The 20735-nt window shown below is 40.3% G+C and overlaps 1 protein-coding gene across 1 annotated transcript in view; it reads right to left on the bottom strand.

The window, feature by feature from the left end:
* Positions 1 to 20735, bottom strand: part of Dock9 (dedicator of cytokinesis 9) — a 191133-nt gene that overhangs the window by 5112 nt on the left and 165286 nt on the right. The window contains exons 48-54 of the mRNA XM_023715194.1: positions 18684 to 18806; positions 17940 to 18053; positions 16299 to 16445; positions 11277 to 11487; positions 3730 to 3920; positions 755 to 855; positions 507 to 645 (exon numbers count right to left, since the gene is read on the bottom strand). Coding sequence (XP_023570962.1) covers positions 507 to 645; positions 755 to 855; positions 3730 to 3920; positions 11277 to 11487; positions 16299 to 16445; positions 17940 to 18053; positions 18684 to 18806 — 1026 coding nt within the window. The remainder of the gene's footprint in view (positions 1 to 506; positions 646 to 754; positions 856 to 3729; positions 3921 to 11276; positions 11488 to 16298; positions 16446 to 17939; positions 18054 to 18683; positions 18807 to 20735) is intronic.

The raw sequence follows: 20735 nt of genomic DNA, 5'->3' as shown, positions 1-20735 counted from the left end.
AAAAAAAAAAAAAAAAGTCACCACATGGGATCCACTGGGGGATCCAGGTCAGCTGTAATTAGCCCCAAATAGAATGACTCTGTGTTTTTAAATGACAAAAGACATTTGATGCTTCAGATAATTCTACAAACTAGGCTGGTAAACTTTGTTCTTTCAAAAGATTAAGTGTACAAAGGGAGGTTGTAAGAACAGGATGGGTATAGTTTCACTTGGCTAGATGGGCTGGGGCCTGGCAAAGATTATGAAACATAGTACCTCTAAGAGTAACAATGAGGTAGGTGCTGCTTTTCCTGACTGTTTCAGATAACATGGGAACTCTGTCAGTTGTTCCTCAAGTTGGCTGGAGCTAGGTACAGGAGCATGGCAAGTTACATTTTCCTTTAGATACGAAGATTTTGGCAGGATTATCTGAAAGCTTAGCTCATGACGGTGTATCTGAAGCCCAATGAATCCACATTCCCCAAGTCAGAAGTACTGCCAGTTGCCAGAGCCAGCATGATACTTACCTGCTCATGCATGATTTCAGACAGCTCCTTCGCCATTTCCCTGTAGTTGGCCTTCATTTCTTCCTGATACTCTAACTGGTCCTCTTTAATCAGGCGTTCATTAACTGCCAAAGCTTGGCCACAAGCCTCCACAAATTGCCTGACATAGGGCAGGAAAGGAGACAAAAGTGCACAGAGGGTAAAGAATGGGCCTAACTGCTAGCATCTCTTTCCTGAATGAGCACAAAAATGATCACAGCCTGCTTTACCTGAAAACTTCCTTGAGCAATTTCACTTTATTGTCAGGATATCTTTTTGTGTTCATGTCATCTAAGAAGGCTCGGGCATATGCCAGTGGGCCAGCATTCACCTAGATAAAGAGCAAAGACTTTAGTTTATGCTAGAAAGAAAATGACCATGATCACTTACTCACTTTTAGTTGACATGAATTAAAGCTGCTGCCAGAGTGCGATAATCATGACTTTGTATTCCAGAACTGATGACCCTGAGGAAACCATGAATTAAGCCTACGTTGCTACATATCAGGTGTTTCTGTCACCTTGGCCATCTCTGGCACTTGTGGTAGCCATTCACTTTATGGAAGATGGAATCAAGGGTTGGTAAGTTAAATTCCTGTTCAAGTTTGCACACTCAAAGGCTACATGGGAAGGAGAATCTTCTTCCAGGCACCAGAGAGAGCTCAGGGAAGCCTTCACTGCACAATTTTTCTTGGAAAGTCTTATGGATTTGGACAGAGAGCAGACAGGAAAGCTGTCTAGGCAAGATTTTGATCGACAGTATGTGGGACTTGCATAGTAGTAGCAGAACTAAGACACAAGAATTCACTCCAGATGTGGAGAAACAGAAGGGTATAAGCCACAGTGCTCAGCAGGAGGGTCTCTGAGACAGGGCAACTAGCTAACCTCCCATGATGACTGTGTAGGAGCAAGACTTGCCATTAGGCCAAATGTGTGTGAGAACCATGTTAACATTATAATGACCCAAGTGGTCCACTGGCTACAATGATAAAAGATAGTCAATTTTTCCCCCAGTACTGGACATTGAACCCAGAGGTGGTCTGCCATTAAGCTTTATCCTCAGGGCACCATTCTTAATGTTTTACTTGGAGACAGTCTTGCTGCATTGCCCAGGCTGGGCTTGAACTTGCAATCCTCCTGGCTCAGCTTACCAGAGTGATTATAGTTATGTGCCACCACACTTGGCTGACAGTCAATTTTAAAAAGACACAAACAAGAAAGTTAGTGAAATTTCATAAGCCATAAAATACGAAGATCTTCAGAGTACAGTGCCAAGATGCCACAAGCTAGTTCTGTCCTGTAAAGCTGCAATCCTCGTGAGCCTCTTGGTGCAAGAATTATGGAAGGAAATGCATAAATAAAATGACAGAGTTAATTTCTTCTGGCTCAAAATTTGTTGTTACCCATATGGGCACAAGTATACACTTAACTTCTTTACTTCAATATGAAATTCTGCTTTTCTAAGATGACTAGGCACTTTATAAAACTCAAAGGCCACTGTCAAAGGCAGGGAAGACTCTGCCCGTCAGAAGGCTCAGCCTGTCTGGTTCCAACCTTATGGTGTCCACACCCCTGGATGGCTTTCAACAGACTGATGTTCCCAGGTCAATTTATTGAGGGTTCTGGCCAATTCTGGCACATAATCTTTCAGACAAGAGAGGCAACTGGAAACATCTGTAAATACTTCTGTGGTCAACAGCATTTACAAAAACTTTGAGCAATAACTTATGGCTCTTTACAGACAGATCTGGTGAAACACTGACAGAAACTGATTTCAGAAAATGAATAAAAGCCAGGGATGGTGGTATATGCCTGCAATCCCAGCACTCAGGTGGCTAAGGGAGGAAGACTGCTGTGAGTCTGAGGCCAGCTTGGGCTATACAGTGAACTGTTCAAGGCTGGCCTACAGTGCATCGTGAGATCCTGTCTCAAAAACAAAGCAATCCAAACAAACAAAAACCAAACCTGAACCTACACAGTATATCTACATTTAACTTTCATAAACATTCTTCTTAAAAGAGAAAACAATACACAAGCATGTGCTTTAATCACTTAAACACATTCAAAACTGCAACACTACAAGGAATATACTGTTCACTGGATGAAAGTGGTCTGAAAATTTATCAGTAACAGAGAACTTTACAGAAGTAGCTTTGAAAGACCTCTTCTTGAAGTGTAATACATTAACAGAAAAGACATGTCGTAAGTGCATAGCTTGATGACTTTTGTTGGTTGTTTGGGACAGGGTCTTGCTACATATTCCAGGGATGTAGTAACCAGGGATCAAATGTGAGTCCTTGTGCTTGCCAGGCAGCTTCTTAGACCACTGAGCTATCTATATCCCCAGCCCACAGGTATATGCTTGAAGATGTTTAGATCTTGAATATATTGTAAATCAGAACCTAGGTCAAGATGAACTTTCCAATAAATGGTGCATGCCACTTGGATGGACCTATGGAAAAATACATCTTTACATTTACCCTGTACCACATGTAAAACTCAACTCGGACTGCAAATCTAAGTGTGACTGCTGAACAAAGAAGGAAAACCCAGGCAAACTTCTTGAAATCTAGGAATAGAGGTATAGATTTCTTTTCTTTTTTCTTTTTTTTTTTTTTTTTTTTTTGTGGTATGGAGGATCAAACTCGGAAACGGTGCATTTGGCAGGCAGGCCCTTATGCTATCCTTGGCCCCCTGATTTCTTAAAAAAGACCCAAAAAATGGTGCCAGAAAAGGGGAAACTGATTGGTTGGGCTAGGTTAAAATGAAGAATTTCTGCCATTCAAAATACTGCTAAGAGTCAAAGTTAAGGTACTTTTTCAGATACAATTTTCATAGAAATCAGAAACCAACAGTTTTATAGGAAAACCTATTGTTATGCACCTTTATTTTACATTTCAAGAGTCTTAATGCTTCAAAAGGAACTCAGCAGTCCTCTAATTACTGAAAAATCAGGGCCCTGTGGAAAGGGTCTTTTGTCCCAAGCAAACAGCTCAGTGAGGAGCACAGGTCACAGGGAGGGTCAGATGGGCCACAAGCTACCATTCTGTCTGATGTTAGAGAAGCTGGACAGACCCTGGGGAAGGCAATGGGGATCATATGGCAAACTGGGATGCTAAAGCAGGCCTTGCTAGCGTGCGGACTTGCCATCTCCAGGCAGAGGGAGTTTATCCTCTTTGCCCTCAGGCTGGCCCCCCTGGGCTTACCTGGACGCTCACACTGCCCTGTAGTTTAAGCTGCAGTTTGATCATGTCTACTTCGGCGGAAGAGCAGAGCTGCCGGAGCTCGGCTACCTTCTTACTCATCTCGTCGATTGCCACTTCAATGGGGTTCAGATCGGTGTGGTGCTGGTACATGACAGGGATCCGCTTCTTCACATAAGGGAAGCAGTGTATTGCTGCAAAGGAGTGAGACCTGGAGTGACTCCACAGATCACTTTATCTTCACTACTGGTAAGGCAGAAATAATTACTGTTCCTATTTTACAGATAAGGAGCCCAAAGCTTGCCAGAGGAGAACTGGAATATTGTCTTCCTTTATAAGGAGGCATGCTGAGTGACAGGGTGTAGCATAAAGCCAGGAGAATTGCTATCCTTTAATAGAAGTATGTTTTTGAAAAAAATCATTTCATCATTCTTTGCTCAGTTTGCTCATTCATAAATATCCTATCTTCCTCGGAAGTTGTGAAGTTTGAATAAGAGACTTGGTACAAGATACCTTTAACAACATAAAGAGCAAGCAATTTTGAAATATTATGTAACACCTTAAGTCTAGAAAATTACATTAAGTATTCTCGATAAAATCCCCTTCTCTCCACAGAGCAACCTAAGTCACATGCTAAAGCTGCACAATCTGAAAATAAGAAATAAGAGCATATTTCCAAGCAAAGCATTTCAGAACCAGAAATTAAAACTACTGGTACTGCACTAATAATAAGAGGCATTCTGAGGTGGGGCATTCTGATGCTGGGCATTGTGGCACGTGCCTGTAACCCCTGTACTTGGGAGGCTGAGGCAGGAGGAGCCCTGTGAGTTTGAGGCCAGCCTGGGCTACAAAGTAAGTTCAAGGTGACCCTGAACTGCTTTAAAAAATCCTGCTTCAAAAAAGACCAAAAAAAAGTATTTTGAAATTCACAGTAATGAACAGAAATACAAATGTTTACTAATTTTTTACTTTTTTTTTTTTAAGCTAAAAAAGTTTAACAATTTTTGATTTTACCGTATTTTTTTGGTTGAACTGTTTTTTAGGAGAGGTTTATTTTTTTGTTTTTGGTGCCGAGGACCGAACCCAGGGCTTCCAGCTTGCCAGGCAAGCATTCTACCGCTGAGTGAAATACCCAGCCCCAAAGTTTAACAATGAACAAAAAGAGGGCCAGCAAGATAGCTCAGCAGACTAAGTGCCTACTTAGGCAAGTGCTATGACCAGGCCAGCTCTGCTCCCCTGTCATGGGGAGCAGGCCACTGAGACAGGGCATGGTGGTTGACACCTGTAATCCCAGCACTAGGGAGCTGAAAACAGGAGGATCACTGAGTCTGAGCCGGTAGTGAGACCTGTACCAAATACATTAAAAAAAAAAAGAGAGCACATTGTCCAAGCAATGGCCGTGACTCATCCACATGGCTGACACTGACAGAGGTTCTACAATCTGAGGTACAGGATCTCAGGATAAATCCTGAGGGGATTTCACTGACCTTCTCAGACCCAAAAGCTACAACTCTTGTCGCATAGGTCCTGCTTTACCTTGGTTTTAACCATCCAGCAGAAAAGTATAAAAACGAAATATAAGAAGTAAAGTCATGCTGTTAAGTTGAGCTGTGGGGGACTCAGGTCAACAATTTCTGACATTGCCAGTGAAATGGAAGACCCAATGCTATTATGGGCTACTGGACTCTTTTAGAATATTTTGATGAGTTTCCACACCTATAATATTCAAATAATGGAACTTAACCAAAAAAAGGGGATACAGATGAATGTCCATTTTGTATCTGTGTATTCAAAGTGGTTAGGATAGATATATAGTTACCTTCTCTTAATGAATGGAGGGATTTGTTCTAAGGGTGTATGTAAATAGGATATCATGTCCGCATCTTGTATGGCAATTAACCACGTGGAAGAATGTATGCAATGTGTTAATTATTGAAACTGTCCTACCAATTTGGTTTGAAACTATCTCATTGCTATTTGTTTCTCAATAAAATTAAGGAAAAAAAAAAAAGAAAAGAAAAAAGGGGGCTGGGGAGATGACTCAGTAGAATAAGTGCTTCCCTGGCAAGCACAAGGGCCCGAGTTCAATCCCCGGTTCCGCAAAAAAAAAAAAAAAAGAGAGAGAGAGAAAAGAATAGAAAGGTATCAAGTTTTAACACTTCTATCTTGTTTCTTTATATGGTATATGAATACTTATACTAGCTTCATTTAATATATACATGCTGCTGACATGTACATAAGTAGTGATCCTCCTGTCTCAGCTTCCCTAGTGCTAGGATTACAGGCGTGCGCCACCATCTCCGGTTTCGGGGCTGGCATGGTGTACCTGGGGTTTCTGGGGCTGGCACAGCATGTGATACTGGTGATTGAACTCAGGACCTTGCACTTGCCAGGCAGGTGCTTAGAGTGCTGAGCTATCTCCCCAGCCCAAAAAGGTACTTTTTAATAGCAAAGTAAGATGAGAGTGGTTATGTTCAAAATTTCTACCTTTTAAGAAGTGGCTGGGGAAAAGACTTTTTTTTTTTTTTTCTGGAACTGGGGATTGAACTCAGGCCCTTGAGCTTGCCAGGCAAGCGCTTATTCTACTGAGCTATCTCCCCGGCCCCTTGGGGAAGAGATTGTTCAGGAAGGACTGATCACAAATTGAGAAACAGGGTCAGGTCGCATAAAACAGCTCTTATGGGCTCATCCATGTCAGGACACAGCTATAAAAAATATACAACCCAAGAAACTTCCTTAGCCACATTTTCAGGCTGTTCTATTTTTAAAACATTTTATCAGCTGAGGGCCAAAGTTGTTTGTGTCCTTGTGGATACAATTTTTAGTGGCAGCTTTGTAGTTGATAAATCCTCTTGAAATAAATGTTCCGTTTATAGTGTAGAAAGAACTGGGAAGCAGCATTGGGTAAGGGCTGTCTTCTGTTTGGATAAACTGATGCTCCATTCCAGGCAGAGCTACCATATTCCATTTGTAAATGAGAAAACTCCCACAGAAATGTTCACGAGACCAGCACTCATGTCACAACACATGCCATCAGTGTCAGAATATTTCTGAGAGCCAAGGTATGGTATGCTATTATTTCAGAGAGAAAAACCAACCCCCAAAGTAAGGCTTGTGAGGAACCCCTAGGTCACACTGATCACATTTATTACGGAAATCCTGAGTCATGCTTGGGACCGGAACTGGAGACTTCACAGGAGGAAAGGTACTACTATCACTGCTCAGAGAAAACCTCAAGTCTCTGCCTGAGCCTACCAGTTCCCCTGAGCTGGAATACCCCATACCTGTCTCGCCAGCCACTGCCTTTGTTGCAGGCTTCACATTCACTTTTTCCCCTCAGGGTTTATGGGGTCAGCTATACACACTCTTTCACTTTCTGAAAGCCTGGGGTATGGGCACCTTGTCACTCTTCACCCAGTGCAGCATAGCTTGGCCACCCCATCCAGAGCAACCTTCCCCACACTCTCTCATTCCTTCTTCCTTTGATTTTGTTCATAACCCAGATTGTGGATTTATCTGCTCCTTATGTTGATGGTCAACTGTGTGTCTCCTCACGCTGGGGTGGAAGCAGCACAAGGCCACAGATCTGCTCTGTGATTAGGTTAGGTGGCACCACTGTTAGGCTCAATGCATAATGGTGAGCGAAGGAAGGTACTACTGCTCCAAAGACTACAGAGGAGGGCAAACTGGGCCTGGACAGTGGGCCCTTGGGTGACTGGTGTAGAAAGCTACTATCAATGATGAAAGGCATGCAGAAGTGATCTGCAGTCCTGCAGGAAAAAAGAGAAAGAAGACACAGCAGTGTGACTGTATGATGTGCTCACAGGGAACGGGAGCTGGAGGGTAGGCAGACATTTCTCACCTTGAGCAGGAATCTGGGCTTGGTGCAGAAGACTCTGGAGCAGTGATAAAGAAGAAACTCCTCGGAAAAAAATCCCAGGAAAGGAGGAAAGGCAGGATTAAGCTGACAGGCAGGGGCAGACTCAGAAATTTCCACCTAAAGAGGCTGGTGTGATAAGACTTTCAAAGGATGACATGAGTACAGTCACCCTACAACTATCCAAGGGACTGTACCTCTGCTGGGTGCAGAGGGCAGGGAACACCAGGACTCCCCTCCAACTTGCATGGCCAAAGGTCACGTTTGAAACAACTTAATGGATGATGAAAATAGGAGATTAATAACTTAAGGGAAAACTCTCAAGTTCAAAGTCTACAGAAGGTCCTGGTCCTAGTGTGTGTGTGTCTTTAACTGAAGGTTGACGTAGAGCAGTGATGGCAAACCTTTTACAGACCAAGCGCTCAAATTGCAGCCCCAGCCCACTTATCTCAAAGTACCAGTGCTATAATTAAACCTGAATACTGACTGAAGTTTTAGTTTAGAAAAAAAAATTCACAAATTAACATCTTTTGTCTTAAAATCACAACTTCCTGAACACAGTTTACCACCGACATAAAGAGTAAACATTTTTAGTTGCACTTTTATTACCCTTTCTCTAACTGTTTACTCTGCCTAGAAATAGCCTATCATTTTGATATTTTCAGATATTTTAGGACACAAACTGAACATGTGTATGTGTGTATGCACATGTACGCTTTAATCCCCTTTTTACTAATCATTAACCCCCAAAGTAAAACAGTTCCATAGTGAGTGAGACCTAGCAAAATGAAGTGCAATCTTTTCCCTCCTGGTTACAAGGTACAAAGTTATTTAATGCAGCGAGATTAATGTTACAAGAAAAGAAGGCACAGAGAGGTCCAAGGACCAGCCCAAGCTAGCACACTGGGGACGTGACCAGTCTGACCCCAGGCCAGGCTCCCCTCACAGACCCTGCTCCCCTCCAGCCCCAAAGGTGTGGACAGTGATTACTTCTTGAGCCAACAAGACTCGCGGCTGCTTCTCTCTGCAGTTGCTCTTTGTCCCCTGAGTTCTGGAAGAGAGAAAGCTTTGCTCACATCCTTTATCTAATCTGTGAACAATTCTATCTCAAATGTATACTGTAACCCTGAAGGCTATTTGCTCAGGGAAAGCACCCCCTGCTATGAATCAGTGTGCTACCTCAGTAACAACCATGGTAAAACACCTGACCTCTACCTATCAGTCAACTAGTTTTTTGTGTGAAGCTGTGACTCTCAAATGTAAGTATGGGTCGGAACCCCCCAAATGCAGCCCAGGGCTTGCTGAATACAAGCATGTCTTGCCCAGACCCTGGAGTCTCTGATTCGGCAGATTTGGGTTGGGATCTGGGAATTTTCATTCTAGTAAGTTCCCAAAGACTGCTGATGCTGGGGTGGAAGCACCCTTTTATAAGCACTGACTCAGGGAATCAAAAGTGCAGTCATCATCACTGTACAGATAAACACTGAAGGATGGTAATTCTCATTCAATATTCCATCTAGAAATACAGTTATCTTGCTTAGTGAGAATTTGTAGAGCGGTATGTATTAGAAAAATAATGCAATTACATATGAGGAAAGGCTAAGATTTATATGGCAATATTGTCTGTGTGCTTTACATGTCTTATTTTAAAAGCTGGAATAGGGACACCTTAGGAATGTAGAAGTTTTTTTGGATTTTTATATTATTTCCCATGTTGGGAGGGTGAAAAATATTTTCCGGGCTGTTCTGTTGTCCATTTGTTCCTTTCCCCCTTCTCTTTTTCATCTCCACATTATTATTCCGGTAACAGCTGAAATGTAAAACACACGACACAATTCACTCACCTTAAGTGAGAGCTGAGGAGCACGTGAATTGTGGTAGGTCACTGCACAATCCTCAGATGGGAACCAGCCTCTAGGGAGGCACCTGGTGCTTTCCTACTCTACTTATATAAGGCCCCTCTTGGAGAAACGGGCCCAGATGATGGTTATATAAGAAAGTTGTTTTAGATTAACCCAGTAATGTTGAGCCTCACTGAAGAATGGATGGACCAAGCTTCTCCAAAGAATGTAAAAATCACCCCCAAGCTGACTATATATTTGTCAGGAACTAGCAAATGATTTAACCACATTTGTAGAAATGGGCTATCAATGGTTGAACAGTGTCAAAGAGATTAATTAAAATGGCTGAGAGGAGGCGTGGCATCCAGTGAGCTTCCTGATGCCAGGAGTATTCAAGATGCATCCAGGTAGCTAAGCTAGTGTCACACCCGCTAGAGGGACTCAGCAACATATTCCATTTAATCACTCAGCCTACAATTCCTGAGTAGGTCCATGCAGCAGTGGTTGGTGACAGTCAAGGTCTGAGTGTGGCTTCTTGATCTCAGGACCCTGGCCAGGAGGGAGCTCCTGGTAAATTTCAAAAGGGGTTACCTGGAATGCTTGCAGAAGGTTAGGGTCTGCTCTTTTTCTCAGACTCTAAGAAGGATAAATAACCTCAACCAGAAGTCATGAATTTCTGGTTTGAAGGAAGAACAAAGGATAAACAGATAAATGGGATGACGTCATGAGTATTCAAAACTATCGAAGTTGAATCACTGGTCATTAGAGAGATGCAAATTAAAACAGCACTGAGATTCCAGAAAGAATGGCTGTGATCAAGAAATCAACCAATAACACATGTTGGAGGGGCTGTTGCGGAAAAGGAAAGCTTCTGCACTGTTGGTGGGAGTGCAGATTGGTGAAACCACTGTGGAAATCAGAGTGGAACTTCCTCAGAAAACTAGTATTAGAGGTCTCATTGAATCCAGCTATTCCCCTTCTATACATTTTCCTAGAAAAACTGAAAACATCATATCACAGCAATAAATATGCACCCATGTTAATATCAGTATGTCAGAAATCTTGGAAACAACCTAAGTGTCCATCAACTGAGGAATGATTTTAAAAAGATGTAGTATTTTTATTTTTTGCAGTACCAGGGGTTGAACTCTGGACCTTGAGCTTGCCAAGCAGGTGCTCATATGGCTTTGAGTTACATCCCTGGCCCAAGATGTGGTATTTTTATACAATGGAGTAGTACTCAGCTCTAAAGAATGATTAAACTTAAGACTTATAGGTAAATGGATGCAACTTGAGACCATACTTCTAAGTAAATAAATCAGTTGTGCCTATGTAAACACTGTATTGTCTCCCTAATGTGAGAAGCTGAAATAGCAATTAAGATCCAAAACGTACAACAGAAATTGGGAAATGGGAAGAAATTGTTCAAAAGGAAGGAGAAACTGGGATGGGAGAAAGGAGGAAAGAAGGGGAAAGAAACCAAACCAAACCAAACTAAAACTCTATCTAAAATAGTTAAGATAGCTATACTAATTCCTATTAATTCACTGAAAAGGTTTGAGCTTGTATCATTTGATCAAATTTTCATGCCTAGGTTTTGTAATCTAAAAAACTCTTTGAAGATAGCAATAAGCAATATATTAACCATTGATATTCTATCTTGTTTTGAAATTCTTTATCATTGTTTTTCTCTTAAAAAAAAAAAAAGACTATTGAAGTTGAGATGGGTGTGAAGGATGCTAAGTTTACTGGTCTTTCCTGGTCCGGAAGGTTCCGAGAGCTCTGCACATCTTTAACTGAGAGCTGTGTGTCTCGGTGGAGGGAAACCATACCTGTCAGAATGGTGCGTCGCTTGCACTGCTCTTCGACTCCACCCTGCCTTTTCCCAGTCTGGGTAAAGGGCATCTCGAACATGAAACGGCGAATGTTGTGTGATCTTTCGAACTCTGTTTTCCTTTCCTGCAATTCTTTTTCATCAAAGAACGGGGTCACATGAGTCACCTGGATATAGGCATACTTGGAATCCAGATCCTTAGGGTTGACCTTTAAATGAATAAGCAAGATTAAAGATTGGTGCTACTTGAAGGAATGGCTTAAACCTAGTCTAAACTCTTTTCCAACTTTTAGTTAGTTAACATTTTGGAAAAATTCAGAAAAATTATAAAGATAACACAAGAAGCACCTATATATCCACCACTTAAGATCAACAATTGCTAATATTCTGCTATATTTGTTTGAAATATACCTATATTTAAGTATACACATATAAGTTTATATATACACATGCACATAATATTCAGATGTATACCATCATGGGGAAACTGGCTTTCCACATGCCAAACACTAAAACTAGACCCATGTCTATCACTAAGCACTAAAATCAAGTCAAAATGGATCAGAGATCTAAGTATTAAAACACAAGACAACAGGAAATCAACAATGGCTGTTAGAGTGTATATTCAAAGTAGTATAGTTCAGATTACCTGAAATACGCATGCAAAACTGGTCAAGAATTTTTTTTTTAAATTTTTTTTTTTTTTGTATTTAGTACAGGGTCTACAGGGTGTTATTATGTAGATGAGAATCATTGTGATTCTCCTGTTTTCAGCCTCCCAAGTGCTGGGATTATAGGTGTACATTACCATGCCCAGTCTCAATCGCCCTCTCAGCACACCTTGGGGCTGGGGCTGGGGCTGGCACGGCACACTAGGGATCAAACCCTGGCCACTGTGCTCTGCCTAAGCAGGTACTTTAGTCCGCTGAGCTATGTGGCCAGCCCTTATGTTTTTAAATTTTTTTATTGTACTAAAATAAAAAAATCAAAATCACTAAATCTACTCAAAAAAAAATTAGCTAGAAATCTTGAAGACTTAAGGATAGGCAGAGAGTTCATGAACAAAAACCAAACTTCATGAGAAATATCTCAAAGAATCAACAACTGGGATCTCATCTTTCTTTTTTAAAATGTATTTAGAATAGGGTTTACAGGGTCTCACTACACAGACTAGACTCATAGTGATCCTCCTGTTTTCACTCTCCCAAGTGATGGGATTAGAGGCGTGTGCCACCACACTCAGTCTCAGTCTCTGTCTCTGTCTCAGCACGCTGGGGGAGGGCCTGGCACAGCATGCTGGCAATCAAACCCCAGTCCCAGTGCCTGCTGAGCTATCAAGCCAGCCCTGGATCTCATCTTTCTGAAAAGTTTTTATGCATCAAAAGAAACTGCCATCAGAGTGAAAAGAAACTTCATGAGTTGGAAAATATTTCAGCCGCTGTCTCTCACATAAAGGACTTTTATCTAGAACATATAAAGAACTAAAAAAAAAAAATTAGACCACCCCAAAATTAGAGATCCAATCAAAAATGAGCATCTGTACACATTTCTCAGGTGACAAAATACAAAAGGTAAATAAATACATGAAAAATGCTCAACATCATTGGTCATTTGAGAAACGCAAACTAAAACAACATTGAGATTTCATTTCATCCCAGAAAGAATGACTATCACTAAGAAGTCAGCCAATAAAAAATGTTGGAGGAGCTGTAGGGAAAAAGGAAACCTCTATTGTTGGTGGAAATGCAGGCTGGTGAAATCACTGTGGAAATCAGAGATTCCATTCGTGCTAGATATTCCCCTTGTGGATATTTTCCCAGAAGAATTAAAAACATACCACAGCGATATATGTGCACCCATATTTACAGCTGCACAATTTGTCATAGTTAAATCTCAGAAACAAACGAAATGCCCATCAACTAAGGAATGATAAAAATGATGTGGCATTTTTATACAATGGAGTATTACTTAGCTATAAGGAAACATAAATTTGATGCTTTTGTAAGTAAGTGTATGCAACTAGAGACCATACTCATAAGTGGAATAAATCAGACTTGCATGTGTAAACATCTTAGTGTCTCCTTAGTGCAAGAAACTTTTTTTTTTGGTACTGGGAATTGAACTCAGAATCCTGTGCTTGCCAGGCAGGCGCTGTGCCACTGAGCTACATCCCTGGCTCTCATGTAAGAGACTGCTCAAAAGGAAAGAACAACTGAGATGGGGGAAAAGGAGAGAAGAATACACACACACACACACACACACACACACACACGATAGCTACAATAATTGTACTACTAATTTCTATTAGTTTACTGAAAGGAAAAGTTAGTGCTTATGTTGCTTGCACAATTTATACGCATCTATCTGGTAATCTGAGTAACTACTTTGAAGATAACAATATGTAATGGAACAATCATTGTTGATTTCCTATCATCTTGTTTTGAAATTCTGTACCATTTTTATTTTTCTTTTAAAAAATAAATGAAAAAAAATGATACATTAGTCAGTTTTTCTGAAAAATGAGAATATTCCCTTCTATACATAATGTAGTACACATACCTAACAACATTAATTCTCTAACAGCACCCAAAACTCAGTCTACACTGAAATTTCTTTAGATGTTCAGAATGTTAAAGTTATTTATTTTGAACCAGAATCTAAACACTTTATATTTAGTTGTCTTTAGTTCTTGGTTAATCTAATATTTCTTGCTCTCTTTCTCATGACATTAAATATTTTGTAGTAGCACTGCTGGTTTTGTTTAATAACCTCTAGTTTACATTTCTGACTGTTTCCTAAAATGCATTTTAATATAGTTGGCTTAGAGAGAAAAATGTTTACGAATAATGATCAAGAGTTAGGTCCCTAAATTATTGTTAATCTGCAGAAAGATCATATTAGTTGAAAACGGCTGCAGACTGATTAATATAGGTAAAGATTAAAGGTAATTTAATGCTCAATTACTTTTGATTTTGGATGAACTCAGCACACACTCTACATTAAGAAGAGGAGGTGCTCTCATTTCTATGACATGAGAGAAAAGTAAACAGGCATTTTTCCATAAAGAAGCAAAAACTATTAGCAAGACAGATGGCTTTTGCACATCTTAACGTTATTTAAAGGTGGTGGGAATGGTGTCTATTTTTGAGAAGGGTGTGATTTTCAGTGCTATTTCCCTATTCACTCTCTTGTTTTTGTTTTTTTCTCCTAAGTACTGAGGACTACATCTAGCACCTTTGCATTAAGCTGCATCCCCAGCTTCTTTTAATTTTATTTTAAGATAGGGTCTTGCTAAGTTTCTCAGGTTATGCTCTAACTTTCAATCCTCCTCTCTCAGCCTCCCAGAGTGCTGGGTCTATAAGTATACACCACCAGGCCTGGAATTTCCTTACTCTTCATGTTCAAAGCTGTATATATGTGCCAGCAACATGAATGGAGCATTAGTGTTTATTGGAGGATGGAATTGTGTAACTCAAATGCATTTCAAAGACCACACAGTATAAGGGGATGAATGATTGAGAACCCAGTTAAAAGGTGTAATATGAAGGCCACCAGGTGAGCCAAATAAGTTTTCAGTTCAGTGAAAAAGGCAAGCTAGATCTTTTTTTTTTTCTTCCTCGAATGCCTTCAGGGCACTTTTGGCCAGCGGGAGAGTTGTGAGGTTCGAACTCCAGGAACCTGAGGCTGACAGCTTTGTGGAAGCAGCCACTTAAAGGACTGAGCTAGGGCCAGGCCCCCCTAGATCTTGATCTATGGAGTAAGTGGGTGTTAATTAGACTGTGCTGATATTCCACCTAAGGTGTATTGTTTCCTTTTTCCTTTGTGAACTCTGTGAAGGACTCAAGAAAGAGAGCAGACAGTAGCAGGTGAGGGGTTTTAATGAATTCTTGGAACACAGGTGCATGGAGTATGCCACCTAATCAGTGGAGTACAGAGAGTGTCAATCTGTTAAGTCCATGGGTGGCTGACATACACAACTTGGTGCATCCTTCAAAAACTCACATAGGACCAGTACTTATAGCCCCTAGAATTAGGATGACCATGAGGGGTGGAAAACAGGGCTATGGGGTCCACTGTTGCCATCTAGAGTTGCAAACTCTGGGTTCTCTTTCCTAATCTTTCCTCCAACAGACAGCAGAGGTTGACCTCTGGAGAAAGTGATTTGGGAAAGCTTGCAGTAAATCCATTAGCTTCAGCAGGAAGCAGGGACAATGTACAGACAGAACAATGAAGGTAAATGAGAGGCTACATGCCAAATGTGAGGCTTTCCTTCTATTCCTCCGTTGCCTCCACAACCTAGCAGTCAGGTATTTACCCCTGCCTTCCTGTTTCTTGCGGGCTCTTTATCTGTCCACCTGGACAGGAGACTGGAGGGGTCCTTTGGAGAAAATGAGTGACCCCTAAGAAAACAGATTCCAGACTAAGGGACTTTCAGGGAAAGCGCAAGAAGGAAAAGGAACATGGACCACTCCAAAATGGTGTCCTTACAAAGAGGTAAAAGGCTGAGGAGTAGGGAACTTTTAATTTAAAAAACAGGAGTGATTTTAACCTTCCATTCACACAGTATCATCACGACAGCCAAGTAAGGAAGAAAAGCTGCTTAAACAGGAAGTGTGCCTTGCTCCTAGTCATGCTTACTACTGAGTTCATTCCTTGGTCTGTCCATCTGTCTGCACATCCAAATGCCAGTGACAGAGTCAAGTCATGTGTGCTGTGTCAAGTGCAGGAGAAAACAGTAGTGGCAATAGAACTTGGACTCTACTCTTTTAGAGTTAAGTGCCAGGACTAAAAATAGCAAATACCTTCAGAGATTATTTGTAAAAACTAAGTAATGAAGATTTGCTTAATGTCAGGTAAGCATCAAAAGATTAAGAGGAAAAAAATATTCTGCCACTCAAGGCCAGCTGTCCTTAAATTTTTTCTTTTCTACACACATTTATGAATATATAATATATTACCAATCATATGTAACCAATCAAAACATTAAACCACTATGAAACTTATCTAAACATGGTCATACCTTTCCAGAATCCTGTATCATTTTGACATTTTCAGAACCAAATTTGTCTGAATAAAGTTTAAGGAGTCGCTGAGAAATTTCTGACAGAGGTGTGAGTTTGGGTTCTTTGTAAATATATTCCTTTCCATCTTCATCTTCAAAAAATCCCTGTGATATAAAGCACAGTTAGGGTTGTCCTTGAATACAAGCAGAAGCCTTAATACCCAGAAAGACTTTTGTTATGGGAAGGGGTCCAGAGGAAAAAAAGAAACCCTACTTAAACAGGCTGTCCAAAAAGGAAGGAAAATGGTAATAACATGGGTCTGAGTGCAAAGGTAAAGGACAAACACAAAATTGCAAACTTATTCAAGAATGCTTTCATTAAGTGTCGAGCAAAATGAAAGATCTGGGATTCAAGACTGTGTTGCTCAGTGATGGCTAATGGTGGGAGTCAAGCCTGTTTCACATTCCCAGGAAGCTGAAGTCACTGGACACTGACCAGTGGCCCACAAAAGGCAAGCCTCAGAAGCACCGCCTTTCTCCTGACCACTCCCATTTGCACAGCATCAATGGAAGCTTTCAGCTCTGGAGAAGGCATAGCAAAAGTTACATGAAGTTTGAGTAAATTCTATTTTGCTTTACTGATGAGGAGAAATTAATATCAGAGGCCTGCAGCACAGTATCAAAATATTTTCATTATGACCCAAATTATTTATTTTAGCATTCAATCATGTTTCATTATAGGGCTTAGGATTATATGGGAAGTGAAAAAGGTTGAAAATTTAAAAGTCCAGATTGAGGTTAATATTTGAAATAAAAATTTTAAAAAGCTTCTCATCTAAAACAAAACAGAAAATAGTACAAAGACAATATATGAAAAAAGGGCAAGCTAACATGGAACAAAAAACATCCACATCAAACTAGGAGTTTAGATGCAGTACTTTCACTACATTACTTGCTTTTTAAGCATTTACTGTAATTACCTCCACATCTGTTTCACTGTCAGTAAACTGGTATTGCTATAAAGTTATAAAAGACAATAACAGAATAAAGTGAAGGTTACATAATGCTCATAGAAAACCACATGCCCTAAATAAATGGGTTATACTTTATACACTTTAATGTTAGAGACTTGAAGGTTAAAATTTAAGTTAAATTAAATCCTCTAATATAGGGTTTCTGAAATATTACAATGGTAAATATATTTGTGGAGATATTATGTTGCAAAAGATAAAGATGCAAAGGCACAAAGAAAACTATAAATTCTTAATTTTGGATTTAAAACATGCAATATAGATGTACAAAGTAATGGATGATTTATTTCTGTAAATGGAATAAAATGTTAGATTTTTTTGGAGATTTTAATGACTAGACAGATATACATACAGACTTGAAACTTGCAAACCACAGTGAAGTACCAAAGATGTCACTAAGAATGTTTATGAAGGAAGAACTTACCGCTGCCTTAAGAAAGTAATAAAGAAAAGACAGGAAGAAAAAAAAGCAGAAAGTTTACTACAGAGGAAGATAGGAATCATACTAAATCTGATAAATACATCAAATCAGCATTTATAGAACACAGGATGTTCACAAGACATAACTTTATAGTGTTATATTTTTAAAAGGTCTTAGAATAATCTATAGAATAAAGATGAGGCTCACCTGTCCAAAGAAGGCCACCCGGAAGTAGGTTCCCAGGAGCCTTCGGCCTGAGTGCATGACCTCAGTTACTTTGCTGTAGGCCCGGTGCAGAGTGTCATATAGATGGGCTAGCCTCTGGAAAACAGAACAGAACCCATTTTCCCAATGAAAAGAGCGGCACCATTTTACAGTAACAAGTATGACAATGTAGGTCAAAGTTCTTTGAGCTTAAAGAAATCAAGATTTTCATCATGTGTCTTGCAGTGATCATTTATGAACTATAATGTTTCTTAACAGGCAAGCTATCCTAGTTTCAAAATAGCATAAGATGTCTGAGAAAGTCCTCTGATGCCATTTTTAGTCTAATTTTCCTACTCATCTGACACGCTAAGAGCTAATGGCCAACCTCCCCAGCTCAGGAAGGATGTAAAGGCGACCATATTCCCATGTAGGTAGATTATGTAAGAGTCTGAGGCAAAGGATACCTGGTGGTTACAAAACTCTGTTTGTGGCCTTTCAAAAGTAGAGTGCTGGCATGGAAATCCTTGTAGTTTAGGATGTGGGTTTCTGCAGTGGTGAGAGCTAGGTATGTTCTGATACCTCCTGCCTTGTCACGGGTGGTTACTGGTGATCACCTTCTCCATTATGTGGAATGTCAAAGCCCATTTGGTCAACACTGAATCAAGGTCTGCTTGCTCTCTTTGTATAGAGTAGGCTGGGATATGTCACATTACTGTTCTCAAATACAGACAAAAATCCAGGTACCTCAAAATCCCTGCGTTTCTCATAGATGGGGATGATGAGTTTATAGATGTCAGCAATCAGCTCGTAGCGCTCTGCCTTCCAGAGCCCATCTGCACACTGCTCGAGGAGCTCCATCAACACCTCCTGATCAAAGAAAAAGGTCGTCAGCCAGAGAAGAGGTTATGGAGAGCGTGACACTGTATTCCTCTGGAAGGAGTAACTGTTAAAGACTCCTGGGGAAAATTTCAAAGTAGTATTTTCCAACATGTCTTCATGGTTGGGACAACTTACCCTCATGCTCTTTTTAGGGAGCTGTTTTCCAATCATGTTTACAAGTATAAATGGGAAAAGAGTCACACTGCATGACTATGCATTAGTAACCTGCACGGAGAAAGTGACATTGATGGCTTCACACAGGCTCTCAAGTTTCTGTTCTTGGTTTTCTAAAAATATAACTTAGAAGTTTTTTGCCTTTCTAAGGAAACAGTGTGAGTTATTAAACATTACTTCAATCCTGATTAAATATCTTACAGGAACTTAATGATGGAGTATGGGGGATACTATGCCTGCTCCACCAACATCCTCTCCTCCCTCCCGTGGAGATCTCTTGCCATTGAAATTTGCATGGTCATTCTTCCTTTCATGGTTACTCTTCCTTAGTCATGGCCTTTGGAGGAAGGCAACACTCCCCAAGTACCAAGATTGAGGGCACCTGGCCCAGATGGATACCTATTTCCCAGCAGGAACTACTGCTTCACCATGGGCGGGGGGGGGCATGCGGCTTAAGCAGACCAATCAAGATTGAGTTTTAGGACCTCAGTTTGGTTTTCTATGACAAATGCTGCCACCAGAGAGGACGCAAAGCAAGCAGCATGGAGCATGATTGGAGTAGTATTCATCTCTTGGTCACAGAAATAGTATATCATCAAGTTTTAGTAACGCAATGAAGACCCCCCCTTCTGCCTCAGCAAATTAACTACTGGTGCTAACTTTGTTAGCTGAATGATGTCAATCTATCCATTGAATTTCCTAGTGGGATCCAACATTCAATCTTTACTGTTTTAAAACCATTTAAGTGGGGTTTTATTATTGATGCTAAATAAAATTTAATGTGCATACCGGTTATTTGAATAGCCTGGACAATGTGTCTATTCAGAGATTTTACTCATCTTTTTTTTTTTTTTTTTGGTGGTACTGGGGATTGAATTTAGTACCTTGAGCTTGCCAGGCAAGTGCTTATTCTACTAAGCTATCTCCCCAGCCCATCATTTCTATTGGGTTATTTTCTTACTGCATTTTGAGAGTTTTTCACATATTTTGTTTAAAAATCTTTTTCTAGTATGTGATTCATCTCTGGATTTTAATAGTATCCAGAAAAGAAATTTAAGTTTTGATAACCTCAATTCATCAAGTTATTTTCTAAATTGTGTGTTTTATGGTACACTGAAGAAATGTTCAACCTAAATTGACAAATAACTCTTATGTTTTCTTCTAAAAGTGTTAGTTTATTTAGATGTTGGATCCACTTTGAGTTATTTTTAAATAATGTGTAAAAGGTCTTTTTTTCCCCTTTGCACACATATGCTCAATTGTTCCAATACTGTTCGAAAAGAAACTTTTTTTTCTTTTTTGTATTTTAGGGAAGGGTCTACAGGGTGTTCAGGGTCTCGCTACTAGATTGTACTCATAGTGATTCACCTTTTTACAGCCTCCCAAAAACTGGGATTACAGGTGTGCGCCACCATGGCAGGCTCAGGGATCGAACTGCTGGCCCTTGCATCTGCTTGCAGGGGCTTTAATCCGCTGAGCTATTTGGCCAGCCCTAAAAAAAGGAAATCTTTTCTTCACTAAATTGGGTTTGATGCCTATGTTTATAGCAGCACAATTTGTGATAGCCAAATCTTGGAAACAACCAAGATGCCCATCACCTGAGGAATGGATGAAAAAGATGTGGTATTTTTACACAATGGAGTATTATTCAGCTGTTAAGAATGATAAACTCGAAGCCTTTATATTGAAGTGGATGCCACTTGAACATATACTCATAAGTGAAATAAACTAGACACACATGTG

This window comes from Octodon degus, unplaced genomic scaffold (genome assembly GCF_000260255.1).
Source record: "Octodon degus isolate 3935 unplaced genomic scaffold, OctDeg1.0 scaffold00039, whole genome shotgun sequence".
NCBI classification, from domain to species: Eukaryota; Metazoa; Chordata; class Mammalia; order Rodentia; family Octodontidae; genus Octodon; species Octodon degus.
Note: the sequence above shows the minus strand (reverse complement) of the source record. Positions and strands in the feature narration are given on the sequence as shown.